The sequence below is a fragment of the Centropristis striata genome, chromosome 23 (genome assembly GCF_030273125.1).
Source record: "Centropristis striata isolate RG_2023a ecotype Rhode Island chromosome 23, C.striata_1.0, whole genome shotgun sequence".
In the NCBI taxonomy this organism is placed as follows: domain Eukaryota; kingdom Metazoa; phylum Chordata; class Actinopteri; order Perciformes; family Serranidae; genus Centropristis; species Centropristis striata.
The window spans coordinates 19,511,894-19,531,313 of record NC_081539.1 but is presented as its reverse complement, the minus strand read 5'-3'; the positions used below and the strand labels follow the sequence as shown (position 1 = coordinate 19,531,313).

General features: G+C 39.4%; 1 protein-coding gene across 1 annotated transcript in view; it reads right to left on the bottom strand.

Moving 5' to 3' along the window:
- The window catches only part of pola1 (polymerase (DNA directed), alpha 1), a 69,114-nt gene that overhangs the window by 25,127 nt on the left and 24,567 nt on the right, over nt 1-19,420 (bottom strand). The window contains exons 27-34 of the mRNA XM_059327254.1: nt 17,304-17,336; nt 16,280-16,372; nt 15,935-16,140; nt 15,676-15,808; nt 15,291-15,422; nt 13,073-13,247; nt 12,263-12,444; nt 6,918-7,049 (exon numbers count right to left, since the gene is read on the bottom strand). Coding sequence (XP_059183237.1) covers nt 6,918-7,049; nt 12,263-12,444; nt 13,073-13,247; nt 15,291-15,422; nt 15,676-15,808; nt 15,935-16,140; nt 16,280-16,372; nt 17,304-17,336 — 1,086 coding nt within the window. The remainder of the gene's footprint in view (nt 1-6,917; nt 7,050-12,262; nt 12,445-13,072; nt 13,248-15,290; nt 15,423-15,675; nt 15,809-15,934; nt 16,141-16,279; nt 16,373-17,303; nt 17,337-19,420) is intronic.

The following is a 19,420-nucleotide window of genomic DNA, read 5'->3' as shown; positions in this document are numbered from 1 at the left end:
TGTGAGAATCTTTGTAAGTCATAACAAGGAAAAATGTTTGTGCTAACAAGTTTGTTAGCAGGCCACAAGGCTTTGTTATGGGAAGCAGTGATTGTATTGCCCAGGTGGCCTGATGTGTGACGGTATGAAAGAAGACTGGCGAATGAGCGGATCAAGAAGGCGGGACTTCCTGGAAAAAATCGACCAGCATGTTTTGTAAACAAATGTTAGTATTTTAATGGGTTCCAGGGAGGGAGTCGTGGTTCAGACTTCACAAACTGAAACACGTCTGTTTGTATTCAGGGACATGAGTTAATTTTGAACCCAGAGATCTCTGTAAAGTGCACATTTTTTGACGTATTGTAATAAAACTTTTGTTAAACTGAGAAACTTGGACGTTCTCCAGCTCTTCATTTCCCCATCAAAGAATGCGCAGAAAAATGGTGAGGTTTTTTCTGTTGGTGACAGATTTTTTCTGTCGGTGGCAGATTATCAATTTTCAAGGTTTCCTCATGCAATTTTTCTAACAACAGCAACTGTGATAATTAATTACTAATCAGTCATTTGTCGAGCAAAACACCATCTCCAGTACTGGTCATCCAACCTGAAAACATGGGTATTTTTCACGGTTTGATATTATAGTGACTCTACAGTTAATATACTGAACCATTTAATTAATAATAATTACCATTAGTCACAGCCCTAGTCTGAACCTTGTTTGCTCCCTTTCAGGTCAAGTATTGTTAATTAGAAACTTTTTCAATATCGATTAATATAGTGACTATTTTCTGAGTCACTCAATTCAACACTTGGTCTATAAAATGCACAAGGTGACATCATTAAATGTCTTTAATTGTCCAACTAAAAGCCCCAAACCAATACATATTAAACTAAGCACAATGTAAAACCTAGAAAGGCAGCACATTTTCAGACATTAGCATCTGAAACCATAAAATGTCAAAAGTTTTACCTGAAAAATGATGTTAATACTTTATCAAAATAGCCACAGACTCAAGTAATTGATTAATCAATTTATTGTTGCACCTCACATTTTGTCCATGGGAAACTGTACGTTAGGCCTCTGGGGGCCACGTCCAATATTTCAGGGGTTCTGGTGTAGCCAGCAGATATCTGGATAATGGTTATCACAATCAGAACTTTCTCTTCACTGCGCCATTGTTTAGCGTCTGAACATCAATTTGAGATGCGAGAATTGGAGCTGAGAGACAACGTTTACGACCAGATTGTTTCCTCACATATGACTTAGGGGCGGGACACATATTAAACTAGGGACGGAAATAATAAATCGATGATCAATTAATGGTCGTTAAGGATTTGGTCAATCACTTGGAATTTTTAATCGATCTGTGTATTTCTTAATTTTAATTTTTTTCCTGACTGCGTATCATCATGCCTCTTCGGGGGCGAAAACATAAAATTAACTCCTTGATGTTATCTTTACAGGATAATCTCTGTTGAGTTAGTTTTATGATAAATCAAAATAAAAGCGTCAGTTATCAAAACAGGCTTTTGCATAGTTCTGTATATATATCTTTTATTTTGCCTATATATGCATGCAGCGATATTGATTAATTGATCGTTAACGTTATAGATAATCAAGTTGGCAGGTTTCTACGCCCTCCTATATTGAACCATATGAAAAATAGTGAATTAATAATGAAATTATCATCAGAATTTTTTAACATTTTTAACTAAATATTTATCATTAATTAATTAGTCCCATTTTGGCTCTCCACACTGACTGGTTACCTGCTTGCAGCCAAGGCCCGCTCGCGATTGGTCAATACTACTCGGACTCAGGACGACAAATGGAAACTAGAAATCTTCTCACGCCAAAATCTTGCCCTGTTGTCTCCAGAATCTGCATTCATATGATATCAGTTTATATGGATTAATATTTTGTTGATTAAAAGAATAGTTAGAAATGTCCTTTGCAATTTCCCAACATGTACAAATTGCTTGCTGTGTGCAACCAACAGTCCCCCACCCCCCCACACACACATAAATATTCACTTTTGAGAAACAACAAAGTTGTTTTTAGACGCTTTACCCAAATAGTTGCAGATTCATTCCCTGTTAATCTACTAATAATATATTAATCAACTATTGGTTTTAGTGCTACTGTTAATTTAACACAGTGGAGAAGTATCTCTGACATGACTCCTGGAGCAGAGGAATCCCCCCCCCACACACACACTAGAAAGAGCTCTAACAGTTTTTTTGTGCTTCAGCAGTCAACACTTCCAGCTCTAGTGTGAATAGACCTAAAATCGACCTACTTCACAATCACACTCTCTCTCTCTCCCTGACACACACACACACACACACACACACACACACACACACACACACACACACACACACACACACACACACACACACACACACACACACACACACACACACACACACACACACACACACACACACACACACACACACACACACACACACACACACACACACACACACACACACTGAAGTGAATAGAGCTCAAACGGTTCCACTTTGTACCTCCTCCGCTTAATCAAAGCTTCTCTATTCAACAATTTGACCTTTTGTTCAAAACAGGATTATCACCTTCTCTGGTCTTCATTCACCCTTTCTCTCTCTCCCTCCTCCTTTCTTCTCTTGCCCCTCAGCCCGTTTCCAGGGGCGACCCGCATGACGAGGGTAATTGCAATAATTTGTTAAATGCCATGGCAACGGTGGTTAGATGGGAGGGGTTACCAAAAAAAAAGAAAGAAAAAGAAGAATTGGGTGGTTCAGGAAACAAGCGAATCTCTCATTTTGCCAGAGACAGCGGGATTGGAGGAGGAAAGGATGACAACAGAGTGTGTGTGTGTGTGTGTGTGTGTGTGTTTATGAGAGTGTGTGTATGTGTGTTTATGAGAGTGTGTGTGCGTAAGAGAGAGCGAGGAGTGAACAAGTGTTTGCCCATTCTCAGGGTGCTGGTTTATTGATAATGGTGGGGATGAGGGTGGGGGGGCAGGAGGTAATTTCACTAATGATTAATGTCTCTGTGGTCCTAGCTTAGGACGCCAACACACATGCACGTATATTCGTGTACACACACACACACACACACACACAGAGGTGCGGAGCTTTCACTCTATCTGGCCAGACAAACAGCTCTATTTGAACTCTCCCTCGGCCTGAAAGGAATCCTTAATTACACAATATTACCCCTCTTCATTGCCCCGCTGTGTGTGCTGTGTCCGCTGCTGTTCAGCCTCCAGTGGTGTGTGTGTGTGTGTGTGTGTGTGTGTGTGTGTGTGTGTGTGTGTGTGTTGCTGTGTGAGGTGTAAGTATTCAGTGGTAGCAGCTGTTTCACACATCGTGACAAAGGGGTTGAGGGGGATTCGCTCCCCACACATTCACCAAACTAATTGATTTCTGTTCAGCACTGTGGGAGAGTTACCCCCACATATATATACACACACACATACACACACATACACACTTTTACAGACAGTGCATTCCACTCACCCAAGACCAAGGTGTTAGAAGCTACCAGGAGAGAAAGGGAGCCTTCTACAAACACAACACAGGCATCCAGTTTACTTCACTCTCAGGTTGCTCGTCTAAGGCACTAAGTACAGTGACAACTTGCCCTGTGAACTGTTCTGCTTCACAACCCGTTCATACTCGGGCTAAAAGTAATCCCAGAGTTTTCCCAGAATCTATACAACTGTATTAAACTCACATACATGCACAGCCAATGTCTTAAAGTATCTAGCATCCAAGGTGAGCCATTTTGCCAGAAACCTCAACTAACATCAGGTGGAATTATTACACTTTTATACATTAAAACATTAACCGTTAGCTACATTTTAGGTTACAGAAAAACAATAATAGAGTCCGACAGATACATCTGTTGACTGATATTATCGCCGATATTGGCCTAATGAAGTCGATCAGTATCGGTGAATAAACTGTTGGATATGTGCCATTATCTAAACTTTTTTACACATTATATAATGCAGAAAATGTTACTTGGTGTAATTTAGAAATGGTGTTAACTATGAATTTTAACATATTTTTTTAAATAGTCAGCCAATGACTGAAATGTTTATTTAGGTTAGCGGGTGGGCGATATGGCCCGAAGAGATTATCACGATATAGTACGAGTATTTTTGTGATAACGATATACTTGACGATATTAAAAAATACTGAAAAATATATAGAAAATTATTTTTTAGTCTGTATAAATAAATAAAAAATCATACAACAAAATAAAAATAAATCATAAATCTAAATGTCGTGTAAATTGCAAATCTCAACAGTTGCCAAAAAATTTACTCTTGACTCAAGTATTAGCAAATTAAAAAAATAACCATCTAGGGGGTGATCAATCTCGTCCACTTTGAGAGTTAAATGTGAGCACCTCACATCACATTTTTCACAGTCAACAGGGCTTTCCACTAGGACATGGAGTAGCCAGACAGTGTTGAAAATTAGTTGGCTATGGGGGTCCGGGGAGATTCCCACTGGTGAATTTTTTTCATAAAAGCCCAAATTTGGTGCCTCTCACAGATTCTAATGCCAATATTCCATCATACTGATCTTAATCATTGCCTATTTTAATTAATTATTGTAAAGGAGAATAAGGGTTCTTGTATGTTTTATTTAAGGCATCTCATCTCTTATTTTGAAAGCTGTTTAGCAACAGGAAGTAATAGTAGGTTTTTGTGATTAAAACAACTTTGATTGTTAGCTAATGTTAGCTTGCGGCTAACGAACGGCATAATGCAACAGAATGTTCGGATCGTTTGGACCTCTTACGGCCCGGACAGCTTGATTGTATTTAGTTCGGCGCACACGCAGACGGAGACTGTTACAGACAGGTAGACAGGGCAGCTCGCTAAATTTAGTGCGTGTGTTTAAGTTTGTGAATGCGTACGTATGTCTCGGAGGAGGATGGAGAGGTGGAGGTAGGGTGACAGACAATGTGCTGAGCAGAGACACAACGCCAAATAACTTGATATTATGAATAGTGTAGGCTACATATACTTTCAGTAGCTTGAAATGTGACGTTAGCGCAGCACATGAGACTATAGCAGGCCGCCACGGTCTAGGTCATCAATAGGAAACCCTTACGCCACTACGTCAAGAAGTAGGAATGTTGCCATATCATGATATGCATTTTTTTTACCCATAAAAAAAATATACAGGTATAATCGTGAACGATACGGCACACCCCTAATTTTGCTATTTATTTCATTCCCATTTACTCTTTATTTTCTCAGTTATCATATATAGAATTGTCTGACATTGTGTATAATAAAGTAAAACAATGTTAAATATTATTTAATAAAGTTTTATGTTGGAGAAAGTAGCCCTCTGGGTCCATTTGGGTCGATTTTCATTCCATTTCAAAAAATTATTATATTTGCCGCCATATGGGTTTTCAATTCATTTTCCCCTCCAAAATCAGTGTCGGCATTTGTCTCAAAAATCCCATGTATCGGTCGAGCTGATAAGACAAATTCTATGTTCACAGTAAGTACGACATCTACACAGGATCAAGCCTGTTACAATTTTAATTAATTAGTATGACAAGCCTGTTTAAATAACTGATTAAGATTGCATTGTATTTTTCAGGTCACAACTTGAGCATTGTAAAAACCTGGATGTTATTTAACAGACAAAATCCTTTTTCATTCTGAAGGGCATTTGTCTTTTTTGATTTAGCTAAAAATGACCAATTTGTGAACAATAAAACCAAATACTTGGCAGTATTTAATCATTTTTATGACATTTCTGTTGGGCGTCTATTCAACATATATTTGGCTGTGCACATTTACAGGCATGAACTTATTTCTGGCCTCATCGTTTTCTGTCTGTCAGTCTGATAATGTGAACAGCTCAGAGAATCAAGGGTCCATATTTTCACACCTTGCATGCTTCTAAGATGGTAAAATGTGTCTGACTGCAAAAATAATTTCCCCTGCAAAGCGTATAATCCAACATTGTAAGTGTTCTTTCAAGTCAAAACTAGTCCTGTATTATTGAGACAAATCTGCTTGATCTTTAAAGTCAAACACATTTGATTTGTTGTATTTTTAGTTCCCGCTCATTCTCTGATGACCCGGTTTTCCCAGATGTATCATTTAAATTTCACCTTATCATCTTAAAAAACTGAAAATGAGTGCACGTTAAACTTGGTATTCAGAGTAAGAATGGCCATTTAAGTATTTTCATGGATCATGCTCCTTCGAATCATTCTGGTGCTCTTTTCGTTTTGCTAGCATAATGTGCTCTTTGGTTGAAAATGTCAGCACAGTGCCCTGCTGAGGTTTCCTCCAACAGCCAATGTCCAACATCTTTTTGATGCCTTCTCTTATCATCATTACAGCATCTGTTGAATCCCACATGGTGTTAAATACAGTCCAACCCTTTCATAAACACTTAGTGGAAGGGCAATTTTAACAAGTTTGACTATTTCATTACACTCGCTTCACTTTCTCTCAACACTCGAGCGTGTATTTTGTCAGCTGAAGAATTATTTAATTTCTTAAGGAATGTGTTGATAGACAGTGGGATGCAAACAACCACAATACCAAGCAGTGTGTAAAGCGTATATGCTTGCAAGATTTACATTTACTGTCTATTTGTGATCGACTGAAGCACGGGTTCTAAAGAAATATGTATTGATGAGAATTGCAAGTTCCTTTGGGGAAAAAATGTTTAAAAAGAGGGAGAGAAAAAATACAGGCTGGCCAGCTGTGCTCGTCTAACAAGTTGCAGCATTAAACACTGAATGAAAACTAAATTAAGTCCATTTGAGGCCCTGCAGGTGGTAAAGTAAATCCATGAATGTTTCTGTGCTTGTGTGTTTGAGTGTGTGTGAAGCAGAGCTTCATTGAAAGAAATCCGTAGTTTTCATCATAACCTCAATTGTGCTTAATACTCACAGAGTAGTATTTTTTGATGTGCCGACGGATGTCAAGTAGCAGTTTATTGCTGATGTTGACAGCGTAGTCGATGGGGCGACTCCCACACGGGATGTGACAGCATCGCAACAAGCTGGGCTCCAACTTCAATCCCTGAAAAAAAGAAGAAGAAAATCTTCAGTCTTTTAAAATACATGAATGAAAACAGGCAACGGTAATGCTAAATAAAAATGTATTTTACGGCAACGTCTGTTCTTAAACATTGTTTAAGTGCTGAAAGTCTGCGCTGAATTATTAATCAAGGTTGTGATTGAAATGAGTTCATCACCATAAAACAATTGAGGAGACAGCGAGTTTTACTACTTTACCAAAGAAAATTCTGAATCTAACAATTTGTGCATTGCATCTAGTCGCAGAAATTGCTAGATATTGAAAGCTGGCATTTAATGCTTGGTCAGAATGCCATATGCAATTTAATTTGTTAAAACAATATGTGAGATTTACTTTTAATATAGTCTGTCTGAAGTGCTTGTTGGAGGGTCGAGTAGCCCCACAGCTTTCTGAAGTTGAATTTCGGGTGCTCTGTGCCCAATTATTTCTGGAACTTTCAGAACCAGATGATCTGACATTCACATGCACCTCCTGCTGTGATTGGTCAGCTGTGCAGAGGCGAGAAAGGAGCTAGGGTTTAAACACATTTTTTTCCAAACCTGACAGCTATATATGTGAAATTTAATGTGTACAAACAGGTGCAACACTATGAATACCTTCCAAGAGAGACTGCCTGAAAATGTATTCCATTATCCCCATTTTTTAAAGAACTGTAAGTGCTTCAGATTTCTGACTTGGGCAAACAGCACGTCCAACAAAACACTTATTTTCTAGTAAAAGCCAGCCCCTCGTGTCCACCCGCATTTATTAGCACAGGTTAAGAATGAATGCTGAATTGTATGTTTCTTACTTTTATATTCCTCATAAAAAAGTCCTATGTGCATAATAACACTACTTTAAAAATAAATAAATATTTATGCACTGTAATCAAAGCAAAAAAAGTCAGACCCACAATGCATGACTCCATGCTCACTGCAGTAAGTGCAATCCCACCAGCATATACTGTATATATATATATATATAGGTGGGGAGTCACAGCTAAGCAGTTACGTAACACTGTGACTTGGCCATTACCTTTAAACTCTCTACAAAAGAACATCACAAGTGCATAAGGGCTTAAAGCACCCCTGGGTCCACACAATGTTAACATTATTGTAGCCTGAAGAAAACAGGTCAATGTGACCCAAGTAACCCTAAATTGTCCACTTGACAGCACGGCTTATAGTTAACGCAATAAAAAAAAAGTAGCCACAGTACATAACAATTACACTAAATATAACAGCTTTAAACACTCGCTCCTTTAAACCTGAACTCCATTTAACTGTCGCATTGACAGCAGCAGAAAAAAAAGGTTTCCGCAGGAAGTCTGACACACAAGTATGCGTGTGACACCCCCCACCCACCCAGCCACACACAGATTTTATGTTTGCCTACCTCATTCCTTTTTCTAAAGAAAAAAAACACCCGATTTTTTGCCTGTGCAAGTCAATCAACTCGTTTGACTCCCCTAATATGCAGCTTCACACATTAACCCTCTCCTTCTCAGTCCTCAACCTCTTTCCTCTTCATGTTTTTTTCCCTTTTAGTCTACTTTGAATGAAAGCAGCCTCCCTTCTTCTCCCCTCCTTCTCTTTTATCTCACTTGTTTCATTCAAAACCTCTATTTGATAACAACATTCTCCCTCCCGAACAAGTTGTATCTATAAAAATTATACAGCGCTCACTTGCCAGTTAATTTAGAGCTGTACAACCAAATGAAACATGAAAACATTCAAGAGCTGTTTGTTTTGTGTAAGACAAGTTCAAATATTTCAATCCAGCGATCATATCTTTAAAGACTCATCACTCGTCCAAGTATTGTCTCCAACCCAAACAACTGTCATCTGCAGCACTGCTGCATGTCTCTTCTTTATATAGCCCTTTACATGACTGTTTTGGCCCAACGCCTTATTAAAACTGAAATCAGGGAAATCCCTGCAGCTCTATCCAGCTTGTTCTTCCTCCACACATACATCTTTTCATCCCCCTCTACCCCCATGAAACAACTTTCCTCCTCTGTCTGTCCTCCATCATCCATCACCGCCTCCTCCTACCATCTCTGGCTCGGTGTCAGTGGTGGAGTCAAGGCCCATCTGTCCTCCCCTCTCACTGAGCTGTTAGACCATGTTCACCACCCTAATTAACTTACTGTCTTATCAGTTTCTTTGTGTGTGTGTGTGTGTGTGTGTGTGTGTGTGTGTGTGTGTGTGTGTGTGCTAACCAGCCTCTGACGCATGCTGAAAAATGAACACAAGCCAAATCCTGGTTAGTTTAGTCTAAAGTCTGGAATTGTTCCAACCAACATTTCAAGTCCACATACTACACTTAAAACATCTCAGTTTTCCCTTTTCTTTTCAATGTGCACAAACATTTGATCCACTTAAACAGAATCTGTTCTAATACAGCTGTTCTTTAAGGTTTAGTGTCTCTCAGTAAAAACTGCTGAACTGTGTAATGATAGCAACCTCTTATGGAGTGTGTGTATAATACTCCTTTTTTTAATTTAATGCAAGTCTCGCCGCCAGCAGAGGACAGAGACTTGTCAGTTTTATTGGTGTCTTTCAGATGAGAAAAAGCTGTTTGCCCTGCTCCTCATTAGAAGCTGATAACACACAGACACACACATACGCACGACCTTGGCCTGGCAAATGGTAGGAGATCTCTGTGTGTGTGTGTGTGTGTGTGTGTGTGTGTGTGTGTGTGTGTGTGTGTGTGTGTGTGTGTGTGTGTGTGTCCATAGAGCAGCAGGGGTTAAGGAAAGGCTTTTCAAGTTGTGGAGTCCAAACTATGCCAATGAAAACAGAGTCCATATTGGAGCCAGGCAGCTGTCTAAAAATACAGACAGAGACACAATATGGAGGATGACTAAAGGCTGAATCCTTCACAGGAAGTTTGACTGAAATGCCTTCGGAAACACCATTCTTCCACTCTCAGACTCTTTATCTGCATCTCTACTGATTGATCTATCACACCAGTGAAACATACCATTGGTGATAAAAGCAATCTTCTCCTTTTTGCATTTCAGGCTCTCTGTGTCTCTGTGCTGCACAAGAACAAACTCCACAACTTCTTTTGCTGCAGTCTTAAGCTTTTTTTTCCTCACATGCTCTCTCTGGACATTGTCCAGAGTTGCCCTTTCATACATGGTGCACACAAACGGAGATTATTTGTGTCAGCCATGTTCTCACTAACTGGAAATATTCCCATTTGGTTTAGGCAAGGGCTGGCTTCTGGGCAGAGCAGGCAGGAGGCAAGACAGGACACAAACACACCACAGACTAGTTCTGTCCTCACACAAAGACATTCTTAGTGGACTTATACTCTTACAATTTTGTCCATTAATTGAAGTAATGTGCTGCCCACTGCTCCTTGCATGGTGTGTTCACTTGTGTGTAAAAAAAAAAAGGATGGGTTAAATGCAGAGGTTGAATTTCCCCATTGTGGGATTAATAAAGTCATCTTCTTCTTCTTCTTCTAACTGGCATGGGTTTCTTGAAAATAAGTCATTCAGCATGAGAAAACCATAAAAGTGTCCAAAATGTCAGATTAGTCAATTTATTAAGTGAAGAGGGGCCGGCTCTGTCATGGTTAGTCAGCCAGTTTGTAATTTGTAAACAAACAACAAAGTGTGTTGCTGTTCCTTGAATATGTCTATGGCTATTTCATCAGCCCCTACTGACAGAAGTCTCTCCAGTTTCTCTCCAGATCCTCCTCAGCCATTTTGGCAACATTTCCCTTGGGATGACGCAAACTCTGGTGTAATAGATTCCACCTATTTTTCATTCCTCTTGAAAAAAAAAGTCTAAACATTAGAACTTTTTCCAGCTGATAAGATGGAATAAATGTGTACCAACACGTTTTGTTAAATGGGCATTTTAGACTCATGAGTAATCCATGTCATAATATTTGTAAAATCTTGCAAATTAAAATAAAGACAAGTTATGAATTTCCAAGCCTGCATAGCCACATGGTATATTTGATGATCTTGGCTTTGCTGATGTGTTTTTTTAAGCTGAAAAAGACAAATTACTTCCCGAAGTTGTGGATACATACAAATTTGGAGTAACCTTTTATAATCTTTTTTTTTTTTTTTTTTTTTTAAATCTCCACCAGGCGTAAGAGTCAAGAGTTTTGGTTAAGTGTAGTTAATGTCAATAAGCCTAGTATTTTTTTGTGCACATTTATGACTGTATGCTCAAAACGTATGTTTTACTGTTCCATTTTATATCATCACAGACTGCAGACTTCTTATTTCTGTAGACTAGCTGGTCAAGGATAAACAATGTCGTGTTAGTGTTGGTAGTAGATTCTTTTGTGGTCATAGTCAGTCATTGTGTTATGTTGCTAGGAACTGTTCGGGTTCACATGCCAAGGTAACAAAACTGTGGTATGTATTCATTCAATCAAAAACAGCACAGCAGTGGTCATTTAAAACAGTGGTTGTCAACCTTTTTTCTTATGAAGGATAAATTGACACACATTAGGTCACAGCCATTTTATAAGATCCTGCTTCAGGGTCCTTCATCTGAAAAGACCAGAACTCTATAGTTGTTAGCTACAATTGACGGTAACTGTGGAGGAAGGGAAGTCTATTATCAGAATAGTCATTCTTATTATTACTCTAAACTATTTCCCATTTTTCCTGGTATACCTGGAACGTCATCCTACTACATCGTTCTGATGGCCTGCCGTTTTCGCCCCTCAGGAGGTAGCGGACTCACTTTTAGGAATATATTGGATATCAGGATATCCAAGTATGTCAAGATATCCTGTCCGGATGTTGATGAAATAAGGCTGCAAAGTTAGGCTATTTTTCATGTTTTATGATGTTTCATGGTGATTTTCAAAGCGGTCATGTGACCTCTGACGTCATGCTATCTAAATTAAAATAGACTCTCTGGGTTCCAACAAGTCTCCTCATTACATAAATGGCTGCCTCCCAATTCAGAACTGAAAAAAATTCTCTCATTTGACAAAACAATTCTTGATTTAATTTAATTTGGTGGACACAAAATGCAGTGAAACAGTTAAATCGCAATATATTGTATCGCATTACTCACCGTATCGCAAAATGCTTAAAATCTCAATAATATCATATTTTGACTAAAGTATCGGGACAAGATCGTATTGGGGGAGTCTGCTGATTCACACCTCTATATACTTTAATCTATAATTTATAGAAAAACATTGAGTAACACTGTGTGATTTCTACTCACAGCTCCTTCAAAGACGCTGTCGTAGATGTTGTCAGTACCACACTGAGGGCAGGTGAAGGTGAACCTCTCGCAGTCTTTGTATCGTTCCTCGTCATTCAGCTGAACCGGAGCTCCCAGCGTGCCGTCAGCCTCCTCCTCCCTCTGATACTGCTGGTGAGCCCGGAACTGACTCGGGTCCAGACCTGTTCACAGACACCATGGATTATTTTATTTATCCTGCTTCATTTCTCTTTTTTACATTCATCTAGAATAATTAAAGCAAATGTTTACACATAGACGAAGCAGAACGGGCAAAACGCTGCTCAAACCTCTTAATTTTATCACCATAAGACAACAATGAAACATCTATTTTGTACTTTTATTAGGCTGTTGTGATATTAAGTGTGACAGCTTTTCTATGTTTGGCTGCCTCAGCTGTCAACAGACTATAAAACAGGAATTATGACTAATGCTAACACATATATAAAGAGAGATTAGTACTATCACTCAAAGTAAGCTGTGCTCCACAAATACCTCGTGGACAGAGTTTATTTATAAAACAGTATGTCTGTAAACTGCAAATCAGTCACTTAATCAAGTATTACGCATAATTGCCAACACCAATTAAAACATTTAATCTGCTAAATTTTAATTAAACACTTTCATCACACATTTGACTTCTCTTTAGTAATTTGTGTCAGTAGTCATTTTTTGAAGGCCAAAGAAAACCTGAAATTCCTCAAGTCATAATTTATCACCAGAGAGACGCTCGGCCAGCCAATCTTATAAAACTAAAAGCTTCTACAGCGCCCAAATCTGCTCTTAACTCACCCAGCCAGGTGGCGATGAGCACGCTGTCAATGCCCTCGATGGGGTCACAGATACGGGACACCACAGGGTGGACCTGCTGGGCGAGGTAGTACTGAGTGTCCAGACTGAGACCCTCCTGCTTCTGGAGCTGTTCTAAAGCATAGGCTCTCTGACTGGCTGCCAGCGTGGATCCGTCCTAGAGGAGAAAGAAAAGACATTAAGTGGTGTGAGTTGAAGCTTGTACTTCATACTACAGCGTACACTAAAAATCTATCTTTGGATGTTCTAACATTAGTGTATAACAATCTACGATGTTAAGTACATTCAAGGTTTTTACGCATAATTATAAAAGCTCTAAAATGATTGGTGGACTTGTGTCTCAAGAGATAATTTTATTTATTATTTCTTTTTTAAAACCTTTATTTAACCAGGAAAATCCCATAGAGATTGAGAACCTCTTTTTTTAAAGGGAGACCTGGCCAAGATAGGCAGCAGCAAATACAAAACAGTAACAAAATTACACCATTAAAACACAAGCCAAGGACAAACAAAATACCAAAAAATGATGTCATTTAGTATTTAGATATCTAGAGAGAGAGATAGATAGATATCTAGAGAGAGAGAGAGATAGATAGATAGATATCTAGAGAGAGAGAGAGATAGATAGATAGATATCTAGAGAGAGAGAGAGATAGAGAGAGAGATAGAGATAGAGATAGAGATAGAGATAGAGATAGAGATAGAGATAGAGATAGAGATAGAGATAGAGATAGAGATAGAGATAGAGATAGATAGATAGATAGATAGATAGATAGATAGATAGATAGATAGATAGATAGATAGATAGATAGAGAGAGAGAGAGAGAGAGAGATAGATAGACTAGCAATACACTATACACCAATAAAAACAGAGCAATAAATAATTGTGTAAATGGGTACAGCAGCAGCAGCAGCAGGTGAACACATTTAATATACTGAGGCCTTCATAATTTGACGTTCAGTGCCTGTATGGCACGGGGAATAAAAGACATCATATGTGTTCTGGCTCATCATCGGGGCCCTGAGTCGACAGCCAGACAGGAGCAACTCAAACTCAGAGTTCAGTGGATGTGAAGGATCTACAAATATGGATGGGTTTAGCCTTCCTAAGCGCGGCACTGTTAAAGATGTCATCAAGGTCTCTTTGTGGCTTGCCAACCACCTTCCCCAATTGTGGAAAGCTTGTTGTTGTCCTTCACACTCAAATTACCAAACCAAGCAGTTCAAGCATCAAACTGTAGAATACTTTCAACCAGTCCCTTGTAAGCCAACTCAAGAATTTGTTGGCTTACACCAAAGCTTCACAGCTTCCTGATTAAAAACAGTTGCTGGTTGGCACTCTTAAAATACTCACAGAATTTTCATGAAAACTTAAGAGTTTGATCTAAAATCGTGCCCAGGTACTCAAAATGCTCCACTTCTTCCACAGGCTGGTTGTTAAGTATAACAGGGGCCCTGTTACTGACACCCCTTGATTTCGTTTGTACAATTCGTTCTTTGGTATCACCACATTCATTTCCAAATTACTGGTCTGACACCAGTCCTGCAGTAGAGTGACCTGGCTGAAGTAAGCTTCCTCATGTGTGGCAATCCTTTCTGTGAGGAGACCAACCAAGGCCATGTCATCAGCATATTTGAGTAGCTTTATATTGCTGCTGTGCACTGTGATGTCATTTGTGCCAATTGAAAACAACAGAGGAGACAACACACAGCCTTGTGGAGCTCCAGTATTTAAAACCAGCTTGTCTGAATAGACCCCATTCAATAAAACTCTCTGAGGGCGGTCAGTTAAAAAACTTCTAATCCAGTGAAGGAGCCCACCATTCACTTTTATCTTAAAAAGCAATTCTAAAAGAGTGTCAATTTGAATCAAATTAAAAGCAGAGCTAAAATCAATAAAAAGAACACAAGCAAAGTATTCTTTTTAGATTTAAAAGCTCTCAATGATATTAACTCTGTTAGTTTCCAGTCAAAGGCCGTTTTACCCAATTCAGTACGGGCATATAGAATAGAATAAGGACCAGCACTTCTCTCAGCAATAAGGGTACAAATGTAGGTAGGCAGTAGTCCTAGCACTGCCTGATATATAAAAGTATACCAATGACGGATCCTTCGAGTGGCTGGAGCAGGCCATCAGACCCGAGAGTACAACTCACAATGACGTGTCAAAGCTTTACTTTTTTGTTTCTCTCCAACACACCTTGCAGATGATGTAAGAGACTGTATCTCCAGCTTTGACCCGACGACCACCCTGGCTGTTGATCCATAGAGCCACATGGACGTGAGGCAGGCTCTTCTTATCTGGATAGTCCTGAGGGTCTTTAGTTAGAGCCTGGAGGAAAGACCACAACAGCAACAATGAACAGGCAGGTAATAGAAAATACAATATACTAAGGATGTCACGATACCAGAATTTCAGCAGGCGAAACAAATACCTGTGAAATTCTTTGATTCTCAATACTATGGGATATGTTTCCCCACTTTGCTGGTTTTCAAGAGGACACACAGCCCAGTTTACTTACGGCTTCAGGTTAGGCATTTCTATCCAGGTGCAGTAATCTGCATACATTCAGCTTGGTCCTCACCTTGTGTATCTCGTACTGGTTGAGCGGTATAGTTCCAGCTGCTACTTTCTCTCCCAGCTCCACCAGGTGTTTCTGGATGTTTTCCACAATGGCATCACGACTCTGGTCCGACAAGATTTGGCCGATCACATAGCTGCAAGAAAAGACGAGCGTAAAAGAGTAGGAACACGATTTACCATCTAGTGGAGCACTGCACACATTTTGCTTTTTTAAGTCCATTGCAATGTCTGATATGAAGCTTTTAATTTCTCAAACGTACTTGCCACATTCCTTGGCCAGGTCACACCAATCTCTGCGAACGATGTCCAAGCCTTTGAGCTCCTGCTTGACACTGTATCGTCCTTCGCCGTGGTTCTCCACCACCAAGGCAGCATACTTCTTCTTCTTCAGCAGTAAAAGGGACTTAAACACACCATCGATATCGATCTCCAGCAGTTTGTAGAGCTTGTTTACTTCCGCCTTAACCTGGGAATAACAAACAAACATGCGCTCAGTGAAAATGTCAAAATACCACCAAAAAAAAAAAAAAAAACTGAAAAAAAAGAGAATATATAATTTCTCTACTGCTGTGTGAACATGTGGAGAAACAGAGAGTAAAACACACCTTATTGCCAAGTTTGAAGACTTCCTCCAGAGACCTGCTGTTGGTGTTGATCATAATGGAGTCAGTGTCTCCGTAGATGACTTCAAGATTCATCTGAGTCAAAAGAAAAACATGTTATACAAGCAAGAGAAGACAATATGTCAATAATTAGGGAAATTACTTTCTCTTCCAACACTGAAAGTATTTCTCTCTCAAATTCTAATTCTAACATATTAACCCTTATCCAATATGTATTTAAGTGGCTACATGTGTTACCAATATTGGAAAATATGGGGAATCCACATGCTGTACACACTGCATTATTTACATTTTGACAACCATTTAAAACCTCCCTTGTCCTCTCCTCTCTACTCTGTGCAAACAGCCTGCAGTTCAGTGGGATTTTCAATTAATTCTTGTCATCTGATGGTTGGTCTCAGTGGAGTCAATCATGGCTTCTCTGTTGAAGAATTGAATGGGGTTTTTGTGCAAACAGTTCATTTTTGGCAAGATTTAGATTTTGATGAATTAACACTATTTTAAGCTTTTATTTGGTTACTTTTACTGACAGAAGCATTTGTCAGACGTGATCCATTCAAGGACCATCGGTAAGATGAAAACCTGGCGATAATGCCCGTTTTAACTATTTCTGTCTTAAGTTTAATGGTGTCATTTTGGCAATTTAAAATGGCGAATGAGTTTTGGGGTTCAGTAGGTTAATACCTATACACTTATATATAGTTCACACATCACGGCTACCAGAGTTGCACCACTGGGCTTCTATTACAAAAATATTAATCAGTTCACATATAAGTCGAAGATAATTTATGCATTTTTAATTCATTCTTCTATTTTTTTCTTTATTTCATTCAAATAGGTCTTTCACATATGAACATGTTATCACCCACTTCAATAAGAAGAATGAACTTGTCTTAATGAGGATATTCATATCAGAAGTGAAGCAGCATGATAATGGGTAACTTTAGAATTCTTTTAACAATTTCTTTCACTAGATTTGTATTATATTAGCTTGTTAATAACCCACCTTCTGAACCATGTCTTTGGTGTGCATCAGAATCTAAAGGAGAAAGCAGACACGACAAACAACAAAAAGCATTAATACACATACAACATTTCACCACGGTAAACAAACAAATCACTCAGGAACAAACAATGATTAAATATTAAGTTTCTGTGTTATTTCTCCGGTGTGCGTGTGTGTGTGAGTGCATTTGTGTGGACATTGGAGCAGAGCAGGTGACTTGCTTTTAAATGGGGGATAATTGGCTAAGAGGGCAATTATGAGAGCGTGCTGTGACAGGCGTCTTTTCAACCCACACACACTGGAGCCGGGCAACACACACTCAAACACACACGCACACCTTAATGACTCGTAATGGCCTTTATCACCCACAGAGTGAGTGACGGACAAATAAGAGAATTCTGTTAACGCAGGTTGTCCACTGCATGTGTGTGCGTGTGTGCGTAAGAGGGAGAGATCTGAGCAGCGGAGGGATCCAAACAGGTGGGGGTCCAGAGGAAGGGAGGGCAGGGTGGGTGGCTAATCTGGGGGGTCGGAGGGACGGAACGCAGTGTGACCTGTCACCAGCAATCTGCTCCTCAATCAACCACGGCCGCATATATACACATGGCGACTCACACTGTGCTCTGTGTGGGGACAAGGACGTGGCTATTTCAGAGTGTGAGGAAGGGGCGGGGTCGGGCCGCTGCAGGACCGGGGGGGTGTTCCACTCCCTGAAACCAGAGTGGGACTTAAGCATGCTTTATGGGCTGCTACATACCACTGTATGGCTGGGGGAGTTAGAGTCGTTCACAGAACAGCCTCCTCCATTAGGGACTGCAGTCAAGGTCAAGGTCTCAGCACAAACACACACACAGTCACTCTCACACACACACACACACACACACACACACACACGCACATCTTGGCCGAAGCACCTACGCACTAAATTGCGCAGATAAGCTTTAATGCAGACAAAATGACTAGCCTGTCTCCTGTTAGTTTAGGAGACAAAGAAGAGGAGGGGAAGAGGAAGATGAAATAAGTTAAAGGACAGGCTCAGATTGAGAGTACAGGTAGATAGATACATCTTAACAGCAAAACTATGACTTTTGAGGCATTTCCTGTCCTTCTAAAAGAAAAAAATGATGTATTCATTGTAGGATGAAAGGCTTGAATTTAAGTTAAAATGTGACTCAGAGTACACTAATTTACTGAGTGTATACTAGGTTATTTAACGTACAAAAAGCTGAACATGATCATTGTTGAAAAATTTTAAATGCATGGATTGAGCCAAAAGCCACACTTCTGTCTCTTTTTAGGATTCCACACATCCAAATACATTTGTGACCATTACGACATTATCAAACACAAACTACAAGTCTGAAATAAAGCAGGGTACTAACACAAAGGTTGCAGATATAGTACAATAAAGATCAGGGTGGGAGAATCAAGATATAGATACTAAACATGATATTTTTCTGTCCTCAGTAGTCCAATATAGTTTTCAAAATTCCTTGTGAAAAAGTGCATTGTTAAGATGAAATTGTGGCTTAAATAGTTGAGCATGTCAGAATTTCATCTAGGTCAGGCTAAGCAGAATGCCAGAGGACAGAGTGGACTTTTTTTTCCTATTGGTGAGGTGAAGAAATGCATTTCCCCAAAGTAGAGGAGATTTTAGGTACAGGCTCTTCAGAAGTATAACAACGAGGGGACAATGCTCCACCTACACATGAACCTTAAAAGGTCTTGGGGTCCCATTAAAATGAATCAGAGCATTTCCGGGGGGAAAAGTTGCAGCAAGGTGCTGGTAAAAATGTAGTAAACCAAATAAATACAAGTACAAATACAAATACCCTGTATATTATAATATAGAAAGTTTATTTTTTAATCTATTTTTTTTTACAGATTCTTACAGTTGCCACAATAAAAGATAAGTGATTGCTGCTTTGATAATAATCCAGATATCTAAAATCCTGTCTCACAGTATTATAAACCTCCGACAGTGATTAAGAGACTGATGAGCATTCAAATTCACAGACCTCAAACCTGCTTTCCTGGATCGTATTTTATGGTCTCATATCTTAAACAACAGGAGGCCACCAGCACAGCCCCTTGTGATGTTTTAACACAGAGCTGTT